The sequence below is a fragment of the Fukomys damarensis genome, unplaced genomic scaffold (genome assembly GCF_012274545.1).
Source record: "Fukomys damarensis isolate Sample0158 unplaced genomic scaffold, DMR_v1.0_HiC HiC_scaffold_19, whole genome shotgun sequence".
NCBI lineage: Eukaryota > Metazoa > Chordata > Mammalia > Rodentia > Bathyergidae > Fukomys > Fukomys damarensis.
This window is the reverse complement of record NW_022900931.1, coordinates 5,768,042-5,795,028: the sequence shown is the minus strand read 5'-3', so window position 1 is coordinate 5,795,028 and position 26,987 is coordinate 5,768,042. Positions and strand designations below refer to the sequence as shown.

The window sequence follows — 26,987 nt, the reverse complement described above, 5'->3', positions numbered from 1 at the left end:
GAATTAGCAGGAAGAATCAACAAGTGGGATCTCATCTTATTAAAAAGCTTCTGTGCAAGCACAAGGAACTGAGTTCAATCCCTGGTACCAAAAAAAAAAAAAAAAAAAAAAAAAACTCAGAGCTGCATAGAGTATTATGAGACCCCTCCCCAGCTGTTGGCTTGAGCCAACAGCTCTGAATTTTTTTTTTTTCTTGAACCTGTAAGATGGTGATGCATTCATTACTCAAAATAGAAAACAAAAGAGAAGTTGGGCATGGTGGCACATGCCTGTAATTCCAGCACTCCGGAGGCTGAGGCAGGAGGATCGCTGTGAGTTCGAGACCAGCCTGGGCTACATAGGGGAACCCCGTCTCAATACATAAATGAATAATTAAATCCTGGAGGAGGCAGTTCATGAGACCTGAACCAGGAAGAGGTCTACCCCGGAGAGATGGATGAACAAAATGCCCTTTTCAGCGGGGTGTGCTGGCACATGCTTGTGATCCTAGCCCTCGGGAGGCTGAGACAGAAGGATCCCAAATTTGAGGCCAGCCTAGGTGATTTAGGGAAACTCTGTCTCAACATTTTTTTAAAGGGTGGGAGACATAGCTCAGTGTAAAGGGCTCTGGGTTCAATCACCGGTACTAGAAAAAAATTTGTTTTAAAATGAAGCTGCAGGACACAGGTTGTTACATCAGTGAAACTATGGTGCTCGATTTCGTTTGGTTTGACTTGATTCAGTTCAGTTTGGTTTGGTTTGGTTTGGATTTGGAGACAGGGTCTCGCCATGCAATTCAGGCTGGCCTGGAACTTACCATGTGGCCCGGGCTGGCAACGAACTCATGGTGATCCTCCTGCCTCAGCCTCCCGAGTGCTTCGATCACAAGCGTGCACTACCGTGCCTGGTGAGAGTATGTGAATAGTTTAACGGGAGTGGAGGCCCGACTTTGGGACTGACCATACTTTGTGACTCTTCCGGTGTAGGCGAGGTCACCTGTTGAGTGGGTGACAGCACACACACCGCCAAGCAGGAGCCAAGGAGAGCCAAGGAAAAGCCTTGCTCCGCTCTTAGAGGCTGGGCAGAGGCCGGAAAGCACAGGGCCGTGAGGAGGACCACGGGCCAACAGGAGCAAGTTAATACATCAGTTATTCCTGGAGAATTCGAGGCCATCCTGGGCTACACAGAGAGTACATAGTTATGCACACTCCACTCCGGCTGTGCCCCGCTCACAGTGACTCATCCTCCCCGGAGTCTCCCTGCCCCCACTGCTATTCTGGCAACGCTGGACTCTTTGGTTTTCCAACAGAGATCCCTGGTCTGCTGCCTCCCACCACCTCCGCTCACCTCCGCTCTCCTCCAGGCCCGCACCCTGGCCTCGGCCACGCCCTCCCAACCCCGCTTGCATCCCGTCCAATGGGGGGGGCTGGCTGCCCAGTGGGAACAATGATAAATCCATTCTTCTGTCAAAATTCTCCAGGGAGTGAACCAGGTGTGGTGCACGTCTATGATCGTAGCGCTCTGGGAGGCTGAGGCAGGAGGATCACGAGTCCAACCCCAGCCTGGACAATTTAGGGACTTAGTGAGAACTGGTCTAAAAATATAAAACTAAAAAAAAAAAAAAAAAAAAAAAAAAAAAAAAAAACAGGTGGACGATGTAGTTTAGTGCAAACGTCCTGGGTCCAGTCCCCAGTATTGAGAACACTCAATCTACCCGGTGCCGTCCGTCTTCAGCCAGTGGAGGCGCACGTCACTGAAAGACACCGCGCCCGGTGAAGAAGCCCGCGGGAGCCCTGGGAATCGCGCGCCACCTACTGAGGGCTCCTTGTTCGTTGAGAAGAACCACAGACCAGATCAGGCCACAGGATGTGGGGCGTGGGGGCGACAGCTGAGCTGGCGCGGGCGGCTCCGGCCACTGTGTGTTAGGCCAGTCAGGTGTCAAGCGGGGGCAGCTGGCAGCCACTGGGCAGGCACAGAGGGCTGCAGCGCCCTCCGGGGCTGTGTGCCCAAGCCGCACACCTTCCCTAACTCGCCACTCGAAGCCCAGGCGCTGCCGCTGCAGCCACCCGGGGCACTGGGGCCAAGCCCGAGTGGAGCTCTGATAAGATCCGATCCATCACAAGCTGAGGCAGTGCAGGTCCCCCGCTGTCAGTGCTGTCTCTGCAGAACAGCAGCCCTTAGGCACTGGAAATGAGATCCCAGCAACCTCCCCGCAGAGCTTGACCGTATCGTCATAAATACACGTGAAAGCAGACCAGGGAAGGCTGAGGCAGGAAGATCCCAAGTTCAAGCCCCACTTAGTGACTTACTGGGCGCCTGTCTCAAAAATAAGTAAAAAGGGCTAGGGTTGTTACTCCGTGCAAAAGCCCTAGCTTCAATCCCCATTGCCACAAAACAACAAAAACAGGAAGCCAGAGGCCCACAACCCCCCAAAGCACTTTCGCAGGCAAGCTAAGGAACGAAAAGGAAAAGTCCAGTTCGGAAGCTCGCGGTATCCTGGCCCTGCGCATGCGTCTGCTCTGTCCCATCACCGCCCGAACCAGCACGCAGCGGCCAGGGCTTTCTGCAGACAACTGCACACCGTCTACTGGGCAGAGGGTGAATTCACGTCGTGTTTACCTCTCTAACATTTAAGGGTTCTAAGACATTTTTTTAACGGAGAAAGGACATTTCAAAATACAAGCCACCTTTAAATACATAGAAGGATGAGTGAGCGGATTTATAAAAAGAAAAATTCTAATTTTAGGCACCCTGAGATAGTTTTCCACCCATCAAATTGACGTAAATTCAAACCTTGGATCTGTTCCTCATCTGTGAAGGCCAGGGTCCCACCAAAAACAAAAGCAAAGGCTGGGGATTTAGCACAGCGGCAGCGCACCTGCCTTGTAAGTGCACCGTCCCGAGTTCAGATCTCCAGTGCCAAAATAAAACAAACAAAACAAAAGACACTGAGGAATACTGAGAAATTAACAGAGGAAGTTTTTCTATTAGTGCTTATTTATACTACATGATGACGCTCGTCATGAGGGAGCTGGTGCTTTTTGAGACAGGTTCTCACTATGTAGTCCAGGCTGCCGTTGAACTCACTGCAATCCTCCCGCCTCAGCCTCCCGAGTTCTGGGATGACAGATGTGTGCCACCACGCCCAGCTTAGGACACCCAGAAGAACTGTTTTGAAGGAAGCGGGTGGTGGAAAGAAGAAATGCGGTGCAAACAAGGTATCCACTGCTACGGTCTGACTATATCCGGAAATCTGAGGGGCTGGAAGGTGATTTCCAATGCATGCACTGAGACACGAACTCGCAGAGGTGAATAACGCTGTTACTCAGTTCCTCTGGGCCTCTCCTCGGCCCTTCTTCTTCGCCTTCTGCCATGGGCTGACACCGCACGACAAACTCAGAAACCACGCTCGGGGCTTCCCAGCCTCCGGAACTCGGACCCGACTGAACTCCGGTCCGCTCAGTCTCGAGTACCCTGTCAAGCGGCACCAGCGCCCAAGGCCCTTCCCCCTAGCTTTCCTGCAGCCCTTTCATCTGGGGACGGTGCAGATGCACTGCCAGCTGAACACAGTGAACCGTGCTGCTGCCGTTTATGTCCAGACATCCCCCGAGGCTTTGTGCGCTTTCGGGAGTAACGGGGTCATGGGTGTGTGACCCTGGATCATGGGTGTGTGGTACTGATGGCTTTAGCATAGTTCTGGGTGCGGGTAATGAATGGATTCACTAGAGAGGGAAAACCCACCCTGGGGGCATGGCATCCACCAATGGGCTTGTGGCCTGGGTGGAATAAAAAGGGAACGGAGGAAGCTAATGTTTCCTGCCTACCCTGCCATGAGCTGTTTCTCCTGTGCGATGGCCCTGCCGCCATGCCACCCTGCCTTGAAGCCAGCCAGCGAGGAACTGAACCTCAGCAGACTGTGGACCAAAACAAACCTCTCCTCTTTTAACTTGTAGGCATTTTGTCCCAGAAATGAGAGAGTAACCATGATATGTGCTACTTGGGAGGCTGAGGCAGGATCACAAGTCCAAGGCAGCCTGGACAATTTAGAAAGACCTGTCTCAAAATAAAAATGGAAAGAGCTAGGATGTGCTCCACGGTAGATCACTTGCCTAGTGTGTAGAAGGCCCCATGTTCCACTCCCAGCACTGAAAAAAAGAACAGAAACAACTATGAGCCGGGCATGGTGGCGCATGCCCATAATACCGGCACTTGGGAGGCTGAGGCAGGAGGATCACCATGAGTTTGACGCCAGCCTGGGCTACCTAGTGAGTTCAAGACTAGCCTGATCTACATAGCAAGACTGTCTTAAGAAACAAAAGGCAGACAACCACAAACTATATACAACTCAGTGAGAGTGGAAATACAATATTTAGGATACAGCTAAACTTTTTTAGAAATGTAAAACTTTCGATACATACATTGGGAAATTTTTAAAATTTTAAGTCATAGCAGGTTGGAACACAGCATGGCAATCTTGTTAATGACTGCACATTTTACCTTACAATGTACATGTAAGTCCCTCGTGTATGTAATTAAAATCTGAACCATGAAGTCAAATATTCCGGTCTGGATTATTTACAAAAATAAACTCTTGTGTAAAACTGGGCTAGAGATTTAGCTCAGTGGCGCTGTGCCTGCCTGAGTTCAGTCCCTGGTACCGAAAAAACAAAACAAAAATAAACTCCTGCCGGGGATTTAGCTCAGCGGTGTGTCACCTGCCTGGCAAGCGCAAGGCCCTGAGTTAGATTCCCGATACCAAAGAGAAGTAAGTAAACTCTTCATTTGTAGCACAATATTAGATTTCAGAACTGCAGTGATAGGCCACGATTTCCTTGCTACCCTTCATCCAGTTTCCTGTCTTAGCATCTCAGGCACCTCAGTGTGAAGCTCGAAATCAAGTCGGGTCTGGCACTAGACACCGGGCTCTATTTAGAGGCCCCAGTTTTCTGTCGCTGTTCCAGAATGCAATCGAGGAGCCCACGCAGTGTTTGTGTCAGGCATGGTTTTTACTGCACAGGGGGGGCTTCCTCCGGCTGCTGAAGCAGGGGCTCCTGGGAACGCCTCTGTCCCTCACAGGTGGCTCCCATCTCGGGATGTGGCTGCTAGTTTAACCTGAGGATCACAAACCAGGGGTAAGAGCCTAAGACTGCAGGAAGCGCACACGAGCCCCTCCCACTGCATGCAGTTGGTTGCGGGAGCTCACAGCGAGCTGAGCTCGGCACTTCTCAGCCAGTTCAATCGGCAGACCTCGAATGAGCCCTACTGTGTGCAGGACAAGACCTGCTCCCAGCTTGAGGGGCTGACACGCGGCCAGAGCTGTGGAGATCAGATGGGAAGACGAGACCTGATTGGCCCCCTCGGCGAGCACCGAGGAGAAAGGCGGCCGGGAGCGAGCTGCCACGAGGTGCCAAAAACACCTGAGGTTAAACTGTTCCCCGAGAAGCTCCCGGGAGCGGGCACAGCTGAATCCTGTGCAACCGGAATTGCTCGCGCCTGCGTCTGAGTGAGAAAAGCCAAGGTGCACCCGTCCTTCCGGGCTCCAGGTTGGAGGGAGACGTGAGCCTCCTGCCCTCACGAATTTTAGCTTGTTTCTGTGTCTATATTTTCACATCTTCATCACCCCGGACAGGTTCGAGCGTGGAGGTTGGTTCCTACGCAGAGACCCAGTGGCCGGTGACATCAGGAGCCGAGAACCAGGTAACAGTGGGCCCCGAGGTTCACTGTCCGAGCTCAGGGCTACGGTGGGGTTGCAAGGGGTGCTGTGCTACACATAGCAGGAAGTGATATTTCTTAGCTTCCAGCCCAGGGGCCACAGGCATGGAATGGGGCGGGGCAGGCGGAAAAAGAGATGGCACAAGGGTGACGGAGCTCAGAGGGACGCCCAGCGTGGACACAGGGGCTGAGGCCTTCCCAGGCCCAGTGGAGGCATCTGTGAAAAGGGCTGGCGGGAGGTCCTCAAGGCAGCTGAGGAAAGAGGTCAGCCTCCTTGGAAGGCACCACACCCCAGTGGTCTTCTCCGCCTCCAGAGCGGGGTTCCTGGAGCCCCTAGAAAGAATTCGCCATTCGGTTCTCCTCCTCCGGCCACTGGTGTCCAGTGACCGGGAAAGCCCGCCCTTACTTGCCGCTTGCAGCAACGCAGGGGTGTGCGAGAGTCCTCCTGGTCACCCCGAACCTTTCCTAACTCGGGGCTCCTGGTGCTGTCGGCACCGGCTCTCCTGGGTTTCCCAGTCCCCTTTACACGCTCGTTCCTGGGCCCATGAGGGCTGCTTTGCGCCCCGTGCCACCTAGGACCCCTGGACGCGGTGGGCACACGGGGTCAGGACCCGGGCCCCCAGGGGACACTGGCCGCCTCAGCTCCCGTGCATGGAGGATCTCTGGTCGCTCGCGAGCTGCGCCCGATCCTGCCCCAGGGGTAGGCGGGACTCTGAAGCTGTTAGGCCTCGGCGCGCTGCGGGCCTCACTGTTCCCAGGAGGAGCGGCAGCTGGGCCCGGGGGCTCCAGCGATGGGTGAAGACACTTGCCAGAGCCCCCTAGACTGGAGCAGGAGTAGGGGAGCCCAGGCGCGAGCACCCAGGCGCCTGCCCCTACTTGGGGCCGTGGAGGCCAGGATGGTGAAGGGGAGGGGACGGTCCGCGCCGTGCTCCTGAATGTCGCCGCTCGTCTGTGCCCTGCCCCAGTGTGCAGACTTTCTGGAGGGTGGGGTCCCCAGCGCCTCGGGGTCTCCGGCTCTAGGGCCTGGAGTCGAGACCCAGATCAGGGGGCCCACAGTCCCGCCGGGTGGGAAGGGCAGCGCGGCCCAGGACATCCAGGGAGGTGTCAGCTCTGGGGTCCCGGCGTCTGCTGTCTCCCCTAGATCTCCTCCTCCTCCTCCTCCTCCTCGGTCTCCTGCATGACCTTGGGCACTGCTTCGGCTCCCTTTGCCTCAGGGTGCCGCTCCCCAGGGTGACGATGAGGACGTGGGTAGTTGGCACATGAAGCCCTCCCACCGCCTGGTAGCAGCACGGGTTAGAAAGCTGGGCTGTGACATCTCCTCTTTGCTGTTGTTTTTTGAGACTTGATCTCGCTGTGTAGCCCAGGCTGACCATGAACTCCTGGCAACTCTTCTGCCTCAGCCTCCCGAATGCAGGGGATCACAGGCCTGGCTACCACACCCAGCAGGGTTTCCTCTTATGCATAATTTTGATGTCCAAGGCTTCAGGTACTGAAGGTCTAAAAATATTAAACAGAAAGTCCAGTTTGAAATCGCCCGCTTTTCAGAGCAGTGCCGTGAAAACTTCAGGGACCTTACCTTGTGTTCTCATAAGATCATTAAGAGACCCCCATGTTGGGCTGGGGATTTACCCCAGTGGTTCTGCTGCCTGTTTCATAAGCACAAGGACCCGAGTTCGATCCCTGGTACCAAAAAAAAAAAAAAAAGACCCTACATTTACACAATTCTTTTTATGGTATATGTTGGAGTCGTTCTGTTATGACTGTTGTTAGTACCTTATTGCACCTAATTTCTAAATTAAACTTAAGCATGCATAGGAAAAGATAGCCTGTGCTATCAATGGCTTGGTACTATCCAAGGTTTCAGACACCCTTTGGGCTCTTTTTTTGTTTTGTTTTGTTTTGCCTTAGGTTTTGGTGTGTTTGAGGACTGGGAGTTACTTTTGTATGTTATGTAGTTCAGGTTGGCCAGATTCACTGTGACCCTCCTGCCTCAGCCTCCCAGGTGGTGGAGTTACAGGCAGATGCTGCCATGCCCAGGGCATCACGTGAAGCTGGACAAGGTTTTCCCCGCATGGGGACCCAGGTGCTTCCTGCTCCAGGTCACTGAGCCAGGTTGGGCTGTCTCTCACCTGGTGGAGGTCCAGATGCTGGCCGAAGTGTGGGAGGAGGCTGCCTCGTCTCACTCACAGGTCTGCTTTCCGAGCTGACGCCCACTGTGCCCTGGGGCCACATCGCCAACTAAGTCGGGAGCTCTGCCAAGGGCCCCCGGGCCCCCGCCCGCACAGCTGGCCGGACAGCACCAACTCCCTTGTCAGACTTCTCCCCTTCCTCCCACAGGGTGGGCTGGAGAGCAGGAGCCCGGGGCTAGGAGGGAGGGTGGCAGCCCTTGTGGGCGCTTCTCCAACCCCTCCTCCTCACCCAGACTTTCGCTGTGTCGCTCTGGACTGCACAGGCCACGGGCTGTTGTCCCCCCCCACCCCCGGCTTCCCACATCGTCCCGAAACTTTGTGAGCAATGCCCGGAGTTGTAGAAGGCGAGAGTGGGTGCACTGGGGGGCTGGGGTTTTGCCAGGACTCTCCTGTCATGGGAGCGGATACGCAGCCAGGAAGCGTCCCCAGTCTGGGAATGGGTGGCCCGCCATTCCCGGGTGACTCTGGGCTGCTTCCTCCCGCAGGGTCCCCCGCAGCGGGGCTGGGCCCCTATGCTGCTCTGGTGGCTGGAATGCCCAGGTGCCCTAGAGGGACCCACCAAGCCCCAGAGACTGTAGGAAGGCGGGAGGGAAGGCCATGCCACCTTCTAACTCCTTGGCTTTTCAGCCTTGAAATGCGATCGTTTTTTCCCTCCTGGGCCACAGTTTCGGTGAGTTCACTTTGGACAGGACCTGACAGGGCTCCTCCCAAGGTGGGGCTTTGAGGGAAGAAGAGGAGTTGGTGGCCGGGGCCACAGTGCCACCAGAATTGGTCAGGTCTGATGACAGCGCTACTAAGGCCAAGGAGAGCAAGGGAATGTTGGCCAATTGCTGTTTTGTCCCCCAGGTGGCATGGTGAGTAGATGGCTCTGCTGTAACGTCCTGGGTGCTACTGGGCTGGTAGCAGGAGAGAGGACTGGGAGTTACCCGGACAGCAAAGGCACCTGGGAGCTAAGGCTGGTGGCAGTCATGATGGTCATCACCAGAAGTGGGCACTCCCGGTAGGCTTCAGGGTCTGAATCCCCGGCCTGTCACCGAGGGCCTGGAGCCCTCCGTCACTGGGGTTGGAGGCTGGGTGCTGGGCACAGAGCACAGCCCAGAGGCCTGGGGAGGTGCCCAGAAGGGGTCCAAGTTTCTCCTCTGGTCCCCTTAGCACGCGTCCCCCTGCCCAAGGGAAACCAGGTGAGGTGGTACACGCCTGCAATCCCAGCTCTCTGGGAGGCTGAAACAGGAGGATCACAGGTTCAAGGCCGGCCTGGGACACTTAGTGATTTAAGGAAAGCTTGCCCTGAAGAAAGGGGAGGGGGTGCACAGATGCAGCTCAGTGTGGAAACCTGGGTTTAACCCCAGTACCCTAAGAAGGAAGGGAAGGAGAGGAAGATATTCTGGGCAACACCAGGGTCCCCAGGAAGGCTCAGTCCCCAGCGTCTGCTCAGCCTGCTCTTCGCGGTCAGTTGTCCTGCATCTCCCGAGGTAGCGGGTACATTTCTCTTGCTGGACACATCACCGCTTGTCCTGGACAGTGGAAGATGGGGCTTTGGTCTTGGGGAGCCCCAGCCCCTTTGTCCCCATCCCTCTGGCCACCACCCGGGAACAACCACTACCATCCCCACGTCACAGGCCTGGATTCGGCTGTGGAACCCTGGGAGGTGATGAAGACTCTCTGGGCCTCAGTTTCCTCATTTGGACAAAGAGAAGGCTGTGCCTGACGCCCTCGGAGGTCCCTGGCCAGTAGTCATCCTATTCCTCATCACTTTCAGCTTTCTTGCTTGTAAAAATACAGTTTTTCCCTTGGTTCTAGAGATTGAACCCAGGGCTTTCATGCTGACTACATCCCTAGCTGCTTTTTATCGTTTTTTTTTGGTACCAGGGATCGAACTCAGGTCCTTGAGCTTGCGAGGCAGGTGGCAGAACCACTGAGCTAAATCCCCAGCCCCCCCCCTTTTTTTTTCCTAGCTGCTTTGTAAATTTTTTTGAGGCAGGATCTAAGTTGCTGAGCGACCCTGGCTGGGCTCCAATTTGTGATCCTCCTGCCTCAGCTGCCCAGCTGGGATCCCAGGAGTGCACCCAGCTCATGCCTGGCTTTTTGTCACCTCAAGCCCAGATTCTGTACATAGTACGTGCTCATTAAACATCCACTGCACGGCCCCTGGGCTATGTGAGGCTCCAGTCTCCCCTTCTTCCCGTATTCCCCACTGCCCGGACCCCACCCTGGTCCCCATTCTTTCCGGCCGTGTGCGGAAGTGTCACCCCCATGGGCAGGACATTGCCATGGAGTGGGACCTTGGCCCTCACCACCTTGATGGTCCACACCTTAGGGACCCTACTGTCAAGCTTCCCAGTGAACAGGGACACTGCCCCTCCCCACCCTGTCCTGTCCGCACTGTCCTGGCTGAAGGCGGGGCTCGCCTCTCCCTCTCACCCGGGTGCCCCTGCTCTGCCACTCTGCCCACCAGCCTTGTGGAGCCCTTAGGAGCTGGAGAACGTGCTGAGCGACACGCCGCGCACCATCAGGCTCACGCTGCGGGCGGAGGCCTCCAGGATGCCCGGGCGTGGTCAGCCCCGGACCTGCTGCAGAGGAGGGTATGGGAGCGGGCTCCCCCTGCTGGCAGCTGCCCTCCCGCCTCTGCACTGTCCTGGGGGCTCCTGACTCCTAAGGTGGCTTGGCTACATCTGCACCTCCTGGGTCTGGCAGTGCGCCCCACGCAGGGCTCCCCACATATTTCTTATTTAAAGAAGTGGAAACTCAGCTAGGCACAGCTAAACACACCTATAACCCCAGCTACTCAGGAAGCTGAGGCAGGAGGCTGGCAAGTTCAGAACCAGCAAGAGCAATTTAGCAAGACACTATCTCAAAATTTAAAAAAAAAAAGTGGAAGGGTCTGGGGATTACTTGTCACCTCTCAGGTTCAATTCCCAACATCTCAAAAAAAATTTTTTTAAAGTGGCCAGACGTGGTAGCACACACCTATAATCCTAGCACTCAGGAGGCTGAGGCAGGAGGATTGCCACAAGTTTGAGGCCAGCCTGGGCTACACAGCAAGACTCTCTCAAAAACCGACATCACCGTAGTGAAGAGGGAGGTGGAGCCAGGCTTCTGGGCCGGGCCCCACACGGGAGGCTAACCCACAGGGCCTCAGCCCGGGACTCCGGCTGATCCGGATGAGACCCACTCCCAGCCCATCTGGGGAATCCGGTTAGGCCTGGGTTTCACGGTGGTGACCACAGACGATGCTGGTCACTGAGGTGGTGAGAGACGGCGTGGCTGAGAAGGAAATGAGTCCTGTGGCCAGGGAGTGTGCAGCAACTGGGGCACGGTGTTGGGACCGGCCCTCTGCCGCAGTGGTGGCGCTCTGGGAGGCTGAGGCAGGAAGATTGCAAGTTGGAGCCCAGCCTGACCAACTTAGCAAGATTCTGTCTCAACATTTTAAAAAAGCCGGGAATTTAGCTCAGTGGTGCTGCCGCCTGCCTGGCAAGTGCAAAGTCCTGAGATCAATCCCTGGTATCAAAAAAACAACAACAGAAGACCAACCCAGGCTCCACTCCACCCTCCCGGACGTGGCAACTTTGTGAAAGCTGAAGTTGCAGGCTTCTCCCAAACCCTGCCCCTCATTCCAGAGCTGGCAGGGGTGCGGCCTCCCCCTGGCCTTCAGCATCCACCCCTTCCCATCCCCGAATCTGTGCTCGGGGCTCCTGGGGCTGCAGTTCCCAGGCACCACACTCTGCTCAGCATCCACGGGCCCAAGATCACCACATGCAAGGGGCTGGCCTTGCGTCCAGGTGGCCTGGCCCGTGCAGCGATCCTCCTGCCCCAGCCTCCCGAGTGCAGCCATCACAGGCGTGCACCACGCCCGCCCGCTTGCTGTTTCGTTTTCAGTGCTGTGGATGGAACCCAGGGCCTCACACTTACTTGTACACACTAGGCAGCTTCTGTGCCTCGGGGCTGCGCCCCAGCCCTGATTGGTGTCTTAACTGCAAGGCCTGGTGGCGGCTCCTGGCAGGTGCCTCCCTCGGAGTGCATGGGTGTGCAAGCTGGACACAGATGTCCGCCCTGGCCAGGGGATCTCCCAGGCAGGGCCAGAGCGTCCCTGAGGCAGGCACGCGTGCCCGAACAGGGAGCCGGAGACCTGGCCTCCTCCTTGTTCTCTGCACCAGCCTCACGCTTGGGTATCTGCAGCGAAGGGGCGGGCCAGCAGTGCCCGGGGTCCCCTCAGGAGGAAGGGACAGCCCTGCCTCTGCACGTGGCCCCCAAAGTCCCCGCTCAGGTGCTCTTGTCCACCTCCTGGACGGGACATGGGTGGATGGTTAGGTTTGCCAAGCTTGCTGTCACCGCACTGATGGCTGGATGGCCTCTGTGTGGTCACAAAGCCCGTGCTTGGGCCAGAGATGGGAGAGGGGGATGCCCCGTTCCTTGGCTCCCTGGGCAGTGGCAGTAGGGAGGGACCCTGTTGCTAGGAGCCAGTCCTGCTGTCCAGTCATCCCTGAGGCCAGAATCTTGGGTCGCAGCTGTGACCACAGGGACAGGAAAGTGAGCCACCCTTGGAAGGACAGGGCTTGGGCCTTGGACTCCTGGACTGGGCCCTGGAGGCCCACCAGGTCTCTCCATCTTGCTAACGCCTGCCCCCATGTGGTGGCGATGCGAATCGGTGTGCGTTGTGCTGAGCCTGGGGCACTTGGCCTGGGAATTTGGCTGAGACCTCCAGGTCTGAGGGGTACAGAAAGAAGATGAGGTTCCTACCTTCAAAGGCTCCTCCTAGTGGGGAGCAGAACAGGAAAACAAGCCATGATCCCCTGTGTGTGTGTAGCCCAGAGGGCTGTGGTCTGTATTTTGAGACAAGGTCCTGCTAAACCACTAAATTGATCAGGATGAACTCAAATTTTGAGATCCTCCTGTCTCAGCCTCCAAGAGTGCTAGGGTTACAGGTATGTGCCACTGTACCCGGCTCCTTTACTGGGGGAGTATTTTACATCCTCTGAGTGGCTGGAGCCTGAGGCTGGAGGAAGGAGAGAAGTCCAGGGTGGGGGTATCCTGGTCCTGCCAAGGCAGGGGGTGGCAGTGAGAGTTGAGGCTGCATGAGGCTGAAGAGATTTGCAGGCACAGCAAGCAGAAAATCTCCCGGTGACAGAGCCCCACTTGGCATTCTGAGTCCCCAACTCCAGACTAGAACCTCGCACCAATTAGAAATTCTGTTGATCACTGGGTGTGGTGGCGCAGGCCTGTAATCCCAGTACTCAGAGGCAGGAGGATTTCTGTGAGTTCGAGACCAGCCTGGGCTCCATAGTGAGTTCCAGGTCACTCTCAACTACATAGTGAGACCCTGTCTCAAAAAACAAAAAAGAAAAATTCCATTGATCGTCTGAGTTTAGCATTCCCCAATGTCTAACTAAAGGGGAGCTGACAGTCAGGATGCAGAGACCCTGGCCATTTCTGAGATGGTGTTGGTTCCCAGCAGGGAGGCTGGGCGTCCCCACTGTCCCTTCCCGGTGGCTTCCAACAGGCTGGATGGCGGTGCCAGCCTGCTCTTGCTGTGGTTTTGCTTTCTACCTGAAGCTTCCTTTTCTTCAGTAGGCACTAAAAAGCGCAGGGTTTAAAAATCACCAGAGTGCAAAGTATCGTCAAGGTTCAACTCTTCCCACCCTTCCTCCTCCCCCTCAGTTGAACCCCTTTGAGATTGTTCATATTTCTCTTACTGTGCTTTCCATTTCTATAACAAAGTGCCTGGAACTGGGTGATTTATAAAGAATAGAAAAAATTACTTTGAGACAGTATCTCATTATGTAGTACAGGCTGGTCTCGAACTCACAGCAATCCTCCTGCCTCAGCCTCCCGTGTGCTGGGATTACAGGCGTGCGCCACCATACCCATCTTGAAAGTGTGTATTTTAATGGATTCTAATTTGCATTTTCTTTTTATGGTAAGGATGTGCATCTCATGGGATTTAGTTTTTTTTCCTGCACTGAGATGTTCATGTCCCGCTCTGGGTCACTAGCTCTGCTCGGTTCTAAGGACTTTTCATGTTTTGGGAGACTTAAATAGCAGACTTTCCCAAGGTTATTTATCTTTTGATTGGCTTCTTTCTTTCCTCCCCCCCCCCGCAATACAGAATTTCTTTTATTGCAGTTAAATGTATGTCACAGCTTCTAGCTTCTGGGTCATAGTTAAAATTTTGTTTGGTTTGAGTCTGTTTTGGAGCTAGCATTTGCATTTAAATGTTTGCCACCAGGGGTACCCAGTATACAGGATGCAACTTAGATCTGGCTTTACATTGTGTTTTTCTTTTTGGTATCTGGGATAGAACTTGGGACCTTTCATTTTCAAGGCAGGTAGTGGTACCACTGAGCTAAATCCCCGGCCCTGGGTTTACCTTTTTCCAAATGGCACCTCTATTGCTGGGCGTGGTGGCGCATGCCTATAATCTCAGCACTTGGGAGGATGAGGCAGGAGGATCTCTGAGTTTGAGACCAGCCTGGGCTACATAGTTTTAGGTCAGTCTCAACTACATAGTGAGACCCTGTCTCAAAAAAAACAAACAAAAAACAAAAAACAAATGGCACCTCTATTGCCTGGTTTTTTTGGGGGGTTTGATGGTGCTGGACATTGGAGCCAGGTTCTCAGGCGCACCAAGCAGCCAGTCCACCACTAAGCTGCGTCTCTAGTCCTAATGCCTTTTTTCTTCACACTGAGCAACATCCCTGGCCCTCTTTTATCCTTAGCCAGGGTCTCGCTGAGTCACTTAAATTATCCAGGCCACACCTGAACTTGTGATCCTCTTGCCTCAGCCTCCCAAGGTACTGGGGTCACAATCATGTGCCACCACGCTTAGCTCCTGATGTTTTTTGTTTTGTTTTTTGTACCAGGGGTCGAACTCAAGACCTTGCAGTTCTGAGGCAGGTGGTGGAACCACTGAGCTAAATCCCCAGCCCCTGATGCCATTTTGTTGTTATTTTTTTGCTTTAGTCTCTTTCTTCCTTGGATTTCAGGGGCTTCCTGTGGCACAGACTGACTGCCAGTCGGGGCTCGAGTCCGCGGGAGTGTGGCTTCATCACAGTGGTGCCTCAGGTTCAGTTACTGAGGCCCTGCTCTCTCTGTACCTGAGGCAACAGCCTTCTTTCCTGGCTTGCTTTCAGTTTCCTTGTGATTCGGGCCATTTAATTCCAAAAATCCATGTTGGTGTACATTATATATGTACATTTTCATAATTAAAACTGTTAACTTTGATAATAACAAAACCCATCATCCGACAGAAACCACAGAACAGCACTCATTCCTGCGAACCTTCAAGTAGTTTTTTTTGGAGACAGGGTCTCACTGCAGCCCAGGCTGGCCTTGAACTCAGTCCTCCTGCCTCAGCCTCCCCAGTGCAGGTGCTGGGGTTACAGGCGTGAGCCACCACCTCTGGCTTTCACAAGTACTTTTTGTGACCGTCTCCCGTGTATCAGGCACAGTTCTCGATCCCGGGGACACAGCTGTGACAAGACCAAACCCCTTGACCTCAAGGGAGGAAGCTGCATGCTGGGCACCGTGGCAGAAACAGCGGGCTAAGCCGGGGCAGGGGTGGAGACTGCAGTCAGGCCGGAGCGGCTCAGCGGCGGGGCGCTTGCCGCACATGCGCAGAAAGTGAAAAGTATGGTGGAGAAAAACCTGAGAGCCCCAGAGGGCTGCGTGATGCAGGTGGGTCGGGGCCACGTTTGCGAGCCTTCTCCCATGTGGACCTCAGTCCCTCCCCAGGATCCTCGGATCCAGGGCTCCGAGTGGTGCTGACCTGAGGGACAGCAGGCCCGAGAATGGCACCATCAGGTGCGTCCCCCACCATCAAGGCCACGGCAGGGAACCGAGTCACCTCTTCCAGCTGGTGATACACAGGCCTCCCTGTGCCTCAGTTTCTCTTCAAGGAATTGCACGAGTTCTTGCTCTTCTGCTGCTTCCTGGTGTTTAAAGGTCTGACTGAAGCCAGGCGGCAGCACAATCTAGTGAGCCCAGCACTCTGGGAAGCTGAGGCAGGAGGGTCATAAATTAAAAAACCCAACCTTGAGCAACGTGGGAGGCCGGGTCTCAAAATAGAAAATTAAAATGGCCTGGGGATGTAGCACAGTGTGAAGGCACCCAGTTCTATCCGTGGGGCTGAAACAAGATCTGAGTGAACATTTGAAGTTTCTCAGAGGTGAAGACTCTGCAGTGCCATCTTACTCTGTCCCCAGCCTCACTCTGGGCCACCTCAGGGTGGCTGCACTGGCCACAGCCAGAGGGCAGAGTCCCAAGGTTGGGTGTGCAGGGCTGGCCGAGGACCTGGGCGGGCAGAGAAACGGAGCCCTAGGTACGAAGGCTGGGGGTCCCGCCCCGCACAGGTGGCGCCGAGGCCACTGCACCCACCGTGCCGTCGTCCTCAGCCGAGCGCCCTGTCCCCACACCTCCTGCGTCTCCGTCTCTCCCTCCCTCTGGGGATAGAACCCAGGGTAAGCAAGTGCTGTCCCATTCGGCCATAACCCTAGCCGTTTTCCCCAACCATTTCTCCGATTCAGTAATCCGTCTTTCTGCCCCCCGCACCCCGCAGTACTGGGGATCGAACTCAGGACCTTGCATTTGGGACACAGATGCGGTGCCCCTGAGCTAAATCCCAGGCCCTTTTTGCTTTCTTGACACTATTCTTCCACGCAAAAAAGCACTAGTGAGTTATGGTGCTGCGGATGGAACTCAAAGTGTTGCCCACGCCCCAGCTCCAATTCATTGTAATGTTTTCTATATAATCCAGCTTATTTTATTTGGTGGCATTAATGGGGTGCTGAGATTCGAACCCAGAGCTCCACGTATGTGCTCAATCTACACTCTATCTCCTGAGCTACACATTCAGGCCTAATTAAGGGAGCACTGAACTACATCCTCATTCCCTCCCCACCTTTTTTCTGGGTACAGGAAATCAAACTCAGGACCTTGTACTTACAAGGCAGGTGCAGCACCACTGAGCTAAACTTTTTTTTTTAAGGCAAGGTCTTAAATTGTGATTCTCCTGCCTCAGCCTCCTGAGTACCCTCCTTTATTTCACAGTAATCCAACTCATCTGCTCTTTTGTTACTGCTGTTCCTGGGACTTTGGTGTTAAGTCTGATGCATTAAGATTTTCCTGCTGTTTTCTTCTGACTCCTGCCTTCAGGCTGGTCGTGTTTATATAACAGGTTACAAATGCAAGGCTCACACTGGTGCATTTGTGGAGGGAAAGAAGCCAGCAACAAAGATGGCTCGATGTGACCCCCAAAAGTGCAGAACCCACCAGTGGGGCTGGGGTCAGAGGAGTGCTGTCCCCGAAGAGGACCCTTGGGAGCAACTCGGGGGCCAGGACAGCCACTGGGTCAGGTCATGGTCACATCGAGTCCATGTGGAAAAGGCCCTTGTGAGCTGGACTGTGCTCCACATCAAACCCTGACTACCTCAACAACTGGCTCAGGCAGGGCGGGTGGCACACGCCAGTAATCCCAGCACTTGGGAGGCTGAGGCAGGAGGATCACCTCCTAGTTCAAAGCCAGACTGGGCTACATAGCAAGACCTGGTCTCAAAAACAAACAAACAAAAAACAGAACAGGTTAGTTTTTTTGTGTGGTTTTGTTTTGTCTTTTTCTGGTTTGTTTTTGGTTTTGGTTTTGGTTTTTTTTTTTTGGTGTTTTGAGACAGGGTCTCACTATGTAGTTGAGACTGACCTGGAACTCACTGTAGCCCAGGCTGGTGTTGAACTCACAGTGATCCTCCTGCCTCAGCCTCCCGAGTGCTGGGATTACAGGTGTGCGCCACACCTGGCCAGTGTTTTTTTTTTTTGGCTGAGCTGGGAATGGAACCCAAAGTCTCTCATACTCGGCAAGCTCAACAGTAATACTTGATCTTTAAGTCACTATCCAAGATGTGATCATTTGAAGAGGTAACGGAACAAGCCCAGGTGTGGCACACACTTGTAATCCCAGGAAAGCTGAGGCAAGAGGATCACAAGTTTAAATCCAGACTGAGCAACTGAGCAAGGCCCTGTCTCAAAATAATCAACAACAGGGCCGCGGATTAGCTCAGTGGTTCCACCACCTGCCTCGCAAGTGCAAGGTCCCAAATTCAATCCCCAGTACCAAAAAAAAGTGCTCTTTGGGCTGAGGATTTAGCTCAGTGGTTCTGCCACCTGCCTCACAAACACAAGTTCCTGAGTTCAATCCCCAGTACCAAAAAATAATAATAATCAAAAACAAAAACAGTAATCAACACCCAAGAGATGTAGCTTCATCTGAAGGCCCTGGGTTGAATCAACCAAGAGCTGACTGCACTCTTTTCCTTAAGTCTTCGGAGGTAGTAACGCACTCCCCATCCACCGTCCCTCAGGGCAGCCACACGTGGCTGCTAATGTACAATCGGCATCCACAGGGCCAGGGCTAGCGGAGGCCAAGCCAGTTTCTTTTCTCCTGGGACAGGTCAGAGTCCAAGGCCCGGGAGCTGAGGCAGCCTCCAGGGAGCAGCACACCATGGTAAGACATCGCTGCGGTTCTCTGGCAACTTCCTCAGCAGGGAGGCGTCTCCGCTCTGCACTGGCACCTGCAGGCCGGCGTCCTGGCGAGGGACCCGACTGCCACCCCATGGGAGAACTAGGGGGAGGCGCCCCCCACCCCACCCCGTAGGTGTCCGGGAGACCTGGCTCAACGACTGGTGTGTCCGTGTCCCATCTGCCAGTGGCACACGTGAACGTGCTTGGCAGAAAGCTCGGGGTTTGGCTCTGATCTCCCGGTCCTGACGCTGGCAGGGGGCAGCACCTCCTCAGCCCCGGGATCTCTCGGGGAGTGGGGGCGACAGTGCTCCGTGGCTGGGACATGATGCACTGTCCACTTGTCTTCAACTTGCCATGGAGCTACTGGGACGTCATTGTGCCGTAGCACAGGTAAATCTAAAACCGTGGTATTGTGCACTTTCCGTGGGACAAGTGTGTGGTATAAAAACTATCTCAGTGAAGCTTAAAAGAGCAAAGCCCCAGCGTCCAGCGTCCCTGACCGTACGCTGCCTGCAGCACGTTTATCTTCTTGTTGTACTGGGCACTGAACGCAGGGCCTTCCCACTGAGCTACAGACCAGCACCCCCGCCATACAAGTGTGTGGTATAAAAACTATCTCAGTGAAGCTTAAAAGAGCAAAGCCCCAGCGTCCAGCGGCCCTGACCGTACGCTGCCTGCAGCACGTTTATCTTCTTGTACTGGGCACTGAACGCAGGGCCTTCCCACTGAGCTACAGACCAGCACCCCCGCCCCGTTTTTGTTTTTTGGTATGAGATCAAAGTCGGAACCTGTGTTTGCAAGGCAGATGGTGGCACCACTGAGCTAAATCCCAGACCCCCAGCCCTTTATTTTGGTACCAGGGATTGAACTGGGTCCTTGTGCGTGCAAGGCAGGCAGTGGAACAGTGGAACCACTGAGCTAAATCCCCGGCCCAACCCTTTATGTTGAGACAGGACCTCACTAAGTTGTCCAGGCTGGGCTGGAACTTGTGATCCTCCCGCCTCAGCCTCCCAGAGGCTCTGTCTCTGCTGCCCACGTGCAGCTGAGTGAACCCCTAGAGTCCATGGGACTGGGGGAGCACAGGGCGGGGCTGCGAGCCCAGCATGGTAGCGGCCTAGTGGGGTGCTCCCGGGACGAACCAGCTTCACTCCGCAGGGCAGCGCAGGGCTTCTTCGAGGTCCTGGAGGACAACAGGGAGCCCTGCTCTACACCGAGCACCACGGTCTTCCCCAGCCCTCCCTACCGCAGGGCCTACCACTGTCCTGAGACCTGGGGCGGCCCCTAGACGACTGCAGTTGCATCACCAGAATCCAGGACTCGGAGCGCTGTGGCTGGCGGAATCCTCCAGATTGTCTTCCCTGGGCCAGGTGCATCTGGGGCCCCTGCCAGTTTTGCAGCCACAGCTCTGGGTCACTCACAGCTCTCACAGTTTGAAGACTCAAGAATCTGATGGTCAGTTGAAGGGGTGGCAAAAAACCTTTCTCACACTGCCAAGTCCCTGGATCTACAGGGCAGGTGAGCTGCTCACGGAAGGGGTGGCAGCTACAGCACATTCCGGAGAGGTCCAGCCACGGAAGGAACTGGTAAGCGACCCACAGAGGCGGCAGAATGGAAGTAAAACAAGCTTAGTCTGTCAACGGGGTGATGTCTGGATGACACCTAACGGCGGTGCCCTGACTGACCCAGTACTGGGCTACACCTCCCCTTTTATAGGGTTTTATAGGCCGTGATCTCAATTCAGGTGGCTACACTGCATTTTTCACTGCTCACATGGTCGTAAGGCAGGTGATTCCAACCCAGATGTAGCACTTGTTAGGGAGGTGACCTTTAACATTCATTGAGTTTAGCTATCTATTCTAGCCCAGGGGACCATGTCTGGTCCCAAAGCTAACAACGGTTCTTTTCATTTTACAAAACTTTTTAGCGGGACTAGATGCCTCCGGTTCTATTGATTCTGAACTAAACAAAGCAAGGGGCAGAAGTTGTTTTACATTGTGAACTGTGTGACATTTCGGTAGGGTATTTGCTATTAAAATGTTCTCTATCGCTCACACAGTTCAGTCACAAACCATTTTGACACACTGGGCAGCAGCCCAGCAGCACAAACTTTCATTTCCAAACAAAGCATTCTGTGGAAAAAATAATGGAGGCAAGGCGCGGGTGTTTTACCGTACAGCCCTTCTCTCCCCCGCCCTGGGGCACAAGCAGTCCTGGCGCCGTGGCCCGGGCCCTGCCTGCACCTAGGAGTCCCTGGCATTTCATGGTCCCCATCCACTCACAGCCTTCCACACGGGCCGAGAGGTCCACTGGGGACAACTCAGAGCAGGGTCCAAGCCGGCTTCAACCTCGTCCTTTCGGGGCCCTCGTTGCCCAGTCAGGATCAGCAGTGACCCCGACAGTGGCCTCTCCAGCTCTGCATTATAGCTCCACGAGTCAGGTGACCAGGTCCCCAGGTGGCTTCAGCAGGCCCAGAGTTTGGACGTCACAAGCTGCTGCGAGCTGGGGTTCAGAGGCGTCACCCCGGAGAGCCCATGGCGGTGACAGTACGCGGCACACACCCGTCCTGCAGTTCCAGTTCTCAGCAGCCCCAGGTCATCACTGCGGCAACCCCAACCAGCCCAGCAGCAGCAACCTCCACCGGAGTAGCCGCTCCCAAGGACGTCACAGCCATTGGACCTGCCAGCCTCCATGTGGACTTGAGCACCTGGCCCAGAAAGGCCTGGGAGGGATCAGGCCTCACTAGTCTAGAAGACCAGGGTGGACAGCAGAGTCCACAGGCACAGCCAGGGGAAGGGGGCAAGATTCTGACGCACCAGCTTGTGACTGCAGAAGGGGACAGTGAGCTGGTGCTGGAATACACCTGTAAGCCCAGAATTCTGGGAGGCTGAGGAGGCTGAGACAGGAGGATCTGAAGTCTAAGCCCAGCCTGGGCAGCTTAGCATCTCAAAACAACAAAACAAAAGGGGGCGGGGGGGGCTGGAAATGTGTATCAGTGGGAAGGGCCTAGGACAAAGAAGAAAAGAAGAAAAAAAGGGAAAAGGGGGGGGTTGGATCTGGGGGTAGGTGAAGGCAGCAGCGTCTGCGCCCAGCCCTCCTGGGCTTTCTCGAGTCCCCTCTGCTGCCAGGTTGGAGGGAAATAAAACATTCCTATCACTCACTCCTCGCAGCTGCTTCCCTCCCAGAGGGGCCCCACGGTCCAGGCACTAGGGCCAGAGCGGCCTCGCGCAGGCCTAGTCCTCTCTGGGGCGGCCTTGCCAGCACCAGGCCCAGGCCGGGGACCCAGGTGGCCTTGTACCCACCCCACGGTCCTGCAGCTCAGTAGGGCCGGAACTTGCGCTGGGCCCGCAGCAGCTCGATCCTCTGCTTGTCCTCCTCAAACTTCTTGCGCAGCTGTGCGAGGTCTGGGGACAGGAGGGACAGAGGGGGTGTCAGGTGGGGTCTGTGGCTGCCCAGGAACGATGGGCCCCTTTCACTGCTGGGGACTCCCACCGTCTCCCTGCCAAGCCCACCCCTCTGCTCTTGGGATGGGCTTGGGCAAGGCACTGCTGAGGACAGGCGGAGCCCCGTCCCCACAAACTCCCGACGGTGACTCTGATCCCTGAGTGACCCCGGGCACAGAATGGGCGGGGACCGGAGGGCCGAAGAGGCTGCAGTTCAGTGAAGCCGGGGTCCCAGAAGAGGATGAGAGCAGGTGTGGAGTGGGGTCAGGGTGGGGGCAGAGGGGAAGCTGTCCTGCAACCACGCCACCAGGCTGTGTGGCTCACACCACAGAGCCCTGTGTGCCCACAGCTGCGAAGAGCCACCCCATGGTCCATCCTCCTGTGCTGGCTGCTGGTTGGCAGGTAACAGGGCTTGGGGCCAGGAGGGTCCCACATCCCGGGGCTTTGGAGCTGTTGCCCAAGGCCTGAAGGACACTGCCCTCCCGCCCCAGGCTGGTGTCACCCGGCACCCGCTCCTTACGCTCCATCTTGGTCTCTCGGTGCTGCCAGGCGTAAAAGTTGAGCAGCTCCTTGCGCGCCCGCTTCCGCCTCTCCCGCTCCAACACCCGCAGGCTGGCAGCCTCCGTCCGGGGCAGCACAGGCCGCCGGCCCCGGCGCGTCACCTTCACCCAGCCCTCCTCATCTGGGACTCCCTCCTCCGCCTTGGCCTTGGTCTCCTCCTGCAGAGGACATGGTCCTGGAATTGGCAGGCTCCCACTGTCCCACCCTGGGCACCACAGGACCCAGGCACCTCTTACCCCACTTGCTATAGAACAGGGTAGCAGAGGAGACAAGGCCACCTCCCCCTGGGTCCCACAGACCCCCAGACTCAGTGTCACCCAGCCAGGCAGCCCAGGATATTCAGGGAAGAATGGAGCCTGGAGTACACAGTGACGGGGCCAGGCTGCCACACGACACCGTGTCCCTCTGTGACTCAGTGTCACCCAGCCAGGCAGCCCAGGATATTCAGGGAAGAATGGAGCCTGGAGTACACACAGTGACGGGGCCAGGCTGCCACACGACACCGTGTCCCTCTGCCCCCCGTGGCCCCGGGGGAGTCCCCACCTCAGCGATCTTCTTATCATAGGCCTCCATGAACTCATCCACCTCGACTCTCAGGGCCTCAGGGTCAGCCACTGCATCCGCATAGTCCCGGATCCACTCTGAGAAGGGAGCAAGGTCACCTGCTGCAGGCCGACAGGTGGGTCCCCAAGGACCGACCGCGAGGGGGCTGGAAGTCGGGTGGGGCACAGGGACTGCAGACTTGTGGCCTGGAGTGCAGGGGCTCAGAAGGTCCCAGGGACAGCGGGCCAGGCCCTCACCCCTGCCCACAGCCCCCATGTCTTGTGGCCTGGAGTGCAGGGGCTCAGAAGGTCCCAGGGACAGCGGGCCAGGCCCTCACCCCTGCCCACCCAGCCCCCATGGGCAGGACACAGCTGATGGCAGATGTGTCCCCAGGAAGCTGCCCCAACCCAGGCCCGGGAAGCGGGCGCCGTGCACGGCTAGCGGTACTGACTGTGAATGCCACTCGGCACAGGGTGACTCTCAGTGGAGGCCAGCAGGGGGCCCTTCAGGGTCAAGGCAGCAGCCACTCCACTGGGCCTCTGGAACACCACATAGGCCACCCGGAAGCCCTGTGGGAAGAAGCCGATGTGAGCAGCCGTCCCCGCACCCAACACGGGGTCCCTGGGCTGCTCCTAAGCCTCGAGGATGACAAAGCCATCCCGTGTCCAGGTGAGGGACAGCCACACTTCTAGTTTTCCAAGTGCTGCTGGAAGGGACCCCGTTCTAGCTTTTCGCCTGGGGACCAGGGACTTCCTTCCAGTTTCAGAAGAGACTTGGTGAACAGCAGGCTCACCCAGGCCAGGGCAGCACCTGGCAGCCAGGTCTGGTGTGGGGAGGGTGAGGGGCACCCGACCTGGGAGGAGCTGTGTGCTCAGGAGACCAGGGGACACAGGAGGACCAGTGCTCCTGGGACCAAGGTCCAGGGCTCAGGCCATGCAGGGCAGCGGGAAGATGAGGTCCCTGAGCTTTAACCACAGCTCACAGCTAAGGCCTGGCAGGGAGTCCAAGGACAAGGTTTACCAGAGACAAAGCCGGAAGCCACCACCCCGACACACTGTAGAGCTAGGCCAGGACCACAGAGAGCACTCGGGAACCCCGCTGCCAGCCTGCTCCCTCAACACTGGGATGTCACCTTGGCCCAGCCCACACCCCATGCTGTGGGACTCAGGACTTGGGGCCCTACCGGAACGGGCTTGGGGTGGAAAAACTTGGACTTTGGCTCCTTTGGGCTCTCCGCAAGGTCTGGCTTCTCCTGCAGCTCCACAGACTGGACCAGGCCGCAGGGGGACAGGAGGCGCGACAGACACTCCTGATGGGCCAAGGCAGGCAGAGTGAGGGACTGCAGGGCCGTCCCTGGAGTCTCCCCATCTATGCTGGTGACATCAGCAGAGCCCAGGCATCGGCCCAGGTACCCTGTCCTCTGACCGGATCCCACAGGGGCAATGCAGAGACAGGCATCCCCGTAACCCCAGCCTAAGATAGACAGGACTTTTCTGGTATTACTCTGATTTAAGAAAACAATTAAGTTTTATTACTTGAGTCAGAAATAGAGTCAAAGCTACGCTGGTGGAATCAGGACCTGTGATCCTTGATAGGCGGGGCGTGAGGGGACCTCGGGGGTGGTGACATTTCGCAGTCTGAGTGCCGACTGCACAGTTTGTTCAGGTTGTGAACAGCCACAGGCTGCACACCGACAGCCCAGCCCTCCCCTCTAACATACCCCCATTCTTTCTTTTTTGGGTGGGAAGGTACTAGGGGTGGAACCTGGGCCCTTGCACTGAGCTACAACTCAGCCCTTACTTTTTTTGAGACAAGACCTGGCCAAGCTGCCAAGCTGCCAAACTGCCCGGGCTTAGGCTTGAATTTGCAGCCCTCCTGCCTCAGCCTCCCAGAGTGCTGATATTACAGGCATGTGCCACCCATACCCACTTTAGAATTACATCTTTAAGTTGAATTCCTGCCACAAGGGATAGAGGCAGCTTCTTGGCACCCTCCACCCGGGCTCCATTAGCAATTCCTCCTCACCCCCAAGGAGCTGGTAGGAATCGGGGAGCCCTCTCCTAGCACAGGCCAGGAACTCACCTCCGAGCAGTACGGGGGCACATTGAGGACAAACAGAGTGCGCTTCTGCGGCCAGGTGGACCGGGTGCCTTGGCGAACTCTGTGTTCCCTCACATAGAGGTAATGAGAAGCCTGCTGCTTTTCTGAGAACTTGATTGGAACAGCTGGAAGGGAAACGGGGGCAAGCGTGAGTTCAGACCACCCTGAGCAGAGGTCAGCGCCTAACTCACACCATCTCCTTCCTCCGCGTTCCTCCTTGTGCTGCCTATCCAGCCAGCCGTCCCTTCGTCTTTCACAGAGCTCTCCTCCTAGGTGGCACCTGTGCAGGCTTGAGAGCGAGCAAATAATTCGAGCATCTACCAAAGAGGCCTCCTGGGCTGGCGGAGGAGAGCGAAACTTGCAGTTATCACGGGTGGGGAGCAGAGAGGGGAGTCCCACCTCTGCGGCTCTCGGGAGGTGCCGGAGCCCCGGCCAGGCTGGAAGCTGTGACGCCACCTGGCACTGGGTCCTCGTCTTGCCCCACCTCTCCTCACCACCCCGGATCCTGTTACCCCAATAAGCTGGGCATCGCACATGCTGTTTGGCCACCAACCCTCTTCCCTTCTTCACCCATTTGCTGAAACTGCTTCCTCCAGGAGGGCCTGATCTTCACCTTCGAGCCTCAGGCCAGTCAGATCCACCCCTTCCGGGCCTTCAGAGCTGGCAGGTGTGGGGCATTTTGGTTAATTCCCATCGTTCTATAAATGCTAAACTTCATAAAGCTGGCGGTTGTTTCCTGGCTTTTTGTTGTTTTCACAGGATACAGGTGCAGGCAGGCCCCACATTCAGGAAGTTCACGCTGTTTTTTTGATACCATGCATTATAGGCTGGCCTCAAACCTGCTTAGATCTTCCTGCCTCAGCCTCCTGAGTGCTGGTTTTGAGCCAGAAAACGATGCTAGCTGACCTGACAAAGACCCAACTCATACTCCCTCCCACACCTAGCTCACATCCTCCTTCACGGTCTTTTGTTCTCAGTAAATGTCTGTATCCAGTATACTTTTCTATCAAATAATGTAAACTAAATGTAACTGCCTCAACCAATGAACTGACGATAAATGCCTTGCTTCTGTATCCCCACCCCTCTTCCCTTGACCCATGTAAACCCTGCTCAGTGCCAGCTGCGGGCTGATGGCTTTGTGCTGAAATCCCCCATTAGTCCGCTGGCTTAATAAATTTACCTCCCCCTTCCGGGCGCAGGGTCGATTCTTCCCGGCCCGATCTTGCTATACCACTGAGAGCTGCCACGCCGTGGACTGTAAGTCGGTCGTTACAGTATTACAGACGTGCACCGCCACGCCTGGACAGGAGGCTCATATTGCCGCGAACACGACTGATGACGCGCTTGCGTTAACTATGGAAAACGCACGCAGTGATAGGCTGGCAGAGAACTTCCAATAAGCTACCAGGGACGGCTTTGTGTGCGTGGTACTGGGGACTGAACCCAGGAAATTCGCACTAAGGTACATCTCTTTTTTTTGAGACAGGGTCTCGCTAAATCGCTAAGTAGCACAGGCTGGGCTTGAGCTTGTGCTTTTCCTGCCTCAGTCTCCCAGAGTGCTGGGACTTCATTGTATGGCACCGCGCCCTGGGAGGGACTGCCTTTCTGACAAACGCTAGCACCAAGCTGGGCTCGTCCGGCTCCATGCGCACAGACAAGAGCGCCGCACGGGTCCTTAGTCCCTGGGCCTCACGAAAGTCCGGGACCCAGGGTTCCCGGAACTGGCGGCCAACCACGCGGCCGCTCTTGCGACTCCCCAGCCATTGTCAACCCTCAAATCATCTCCCAGAGAAGCCTAGTTACACCCCCGGCCTCGAGTCCCACAACCGCTCACCTGAGTAGCCTGGCGGGCTCGGGAGGTGGCCCTCCCGGTCCTTCACAGCACGTTTCCGACTGCGCGCCATCTTACGAGCCGGAAGCGCAGGGGCCGCTGGGAGATGTAGTTCGGCGCGGGACA

General features: G+C 56.0%; 1 protein-coding gene and 1 long non-coding RNA gene across 2 annotated transcripts; one reads left to right on the top strand and one right to left on the bottom strand.

The window, feature by feature from the left end:
• The first annotated feature begins 5,478 nt into the window (after window positions 1–5,478).
• Window positions 5,479–19,697, top strand: LOC104869255. Its single transcript, XR_782268.3, has 3 exons — window positions 5,479–5,676; window positions 18,316–18,369; window positions 19,542–19,697. It is a non-coding gene; the product is annotated as an uncharacterized LOC104869255 (long non-coding RNA).
• Rrp7a (ribosomal RNA processing 7 homolog A) lies at window positions 19,697–26,978 on the bottom strand. The gene is made up of 7 exons (XM_010634401.3): window positions 26,865–26,978; window positions 25,013–25,155; window positions 24,114–24,239; window positions 23,382–23,499; window positions 22,931–23,028; window positions 22,347–22,545; window positions 19,697–21,787 (listed from the first exon to the last, which is right to left on the bottom strand). Exons 1-7 carry the CDS (start codon window positions 26,932–26,934, stop codon window positions 21,702–21,704), a joined length of 840 nt encoding a protein of 279 aa, XP_010632703.1. The 5' UTR covers window positions 26,935–26,978; the 3' UTR covers window positions 19,697–21,701.
• Window positions 26,979–26,987: the final 9 nt, after the last annotated feature.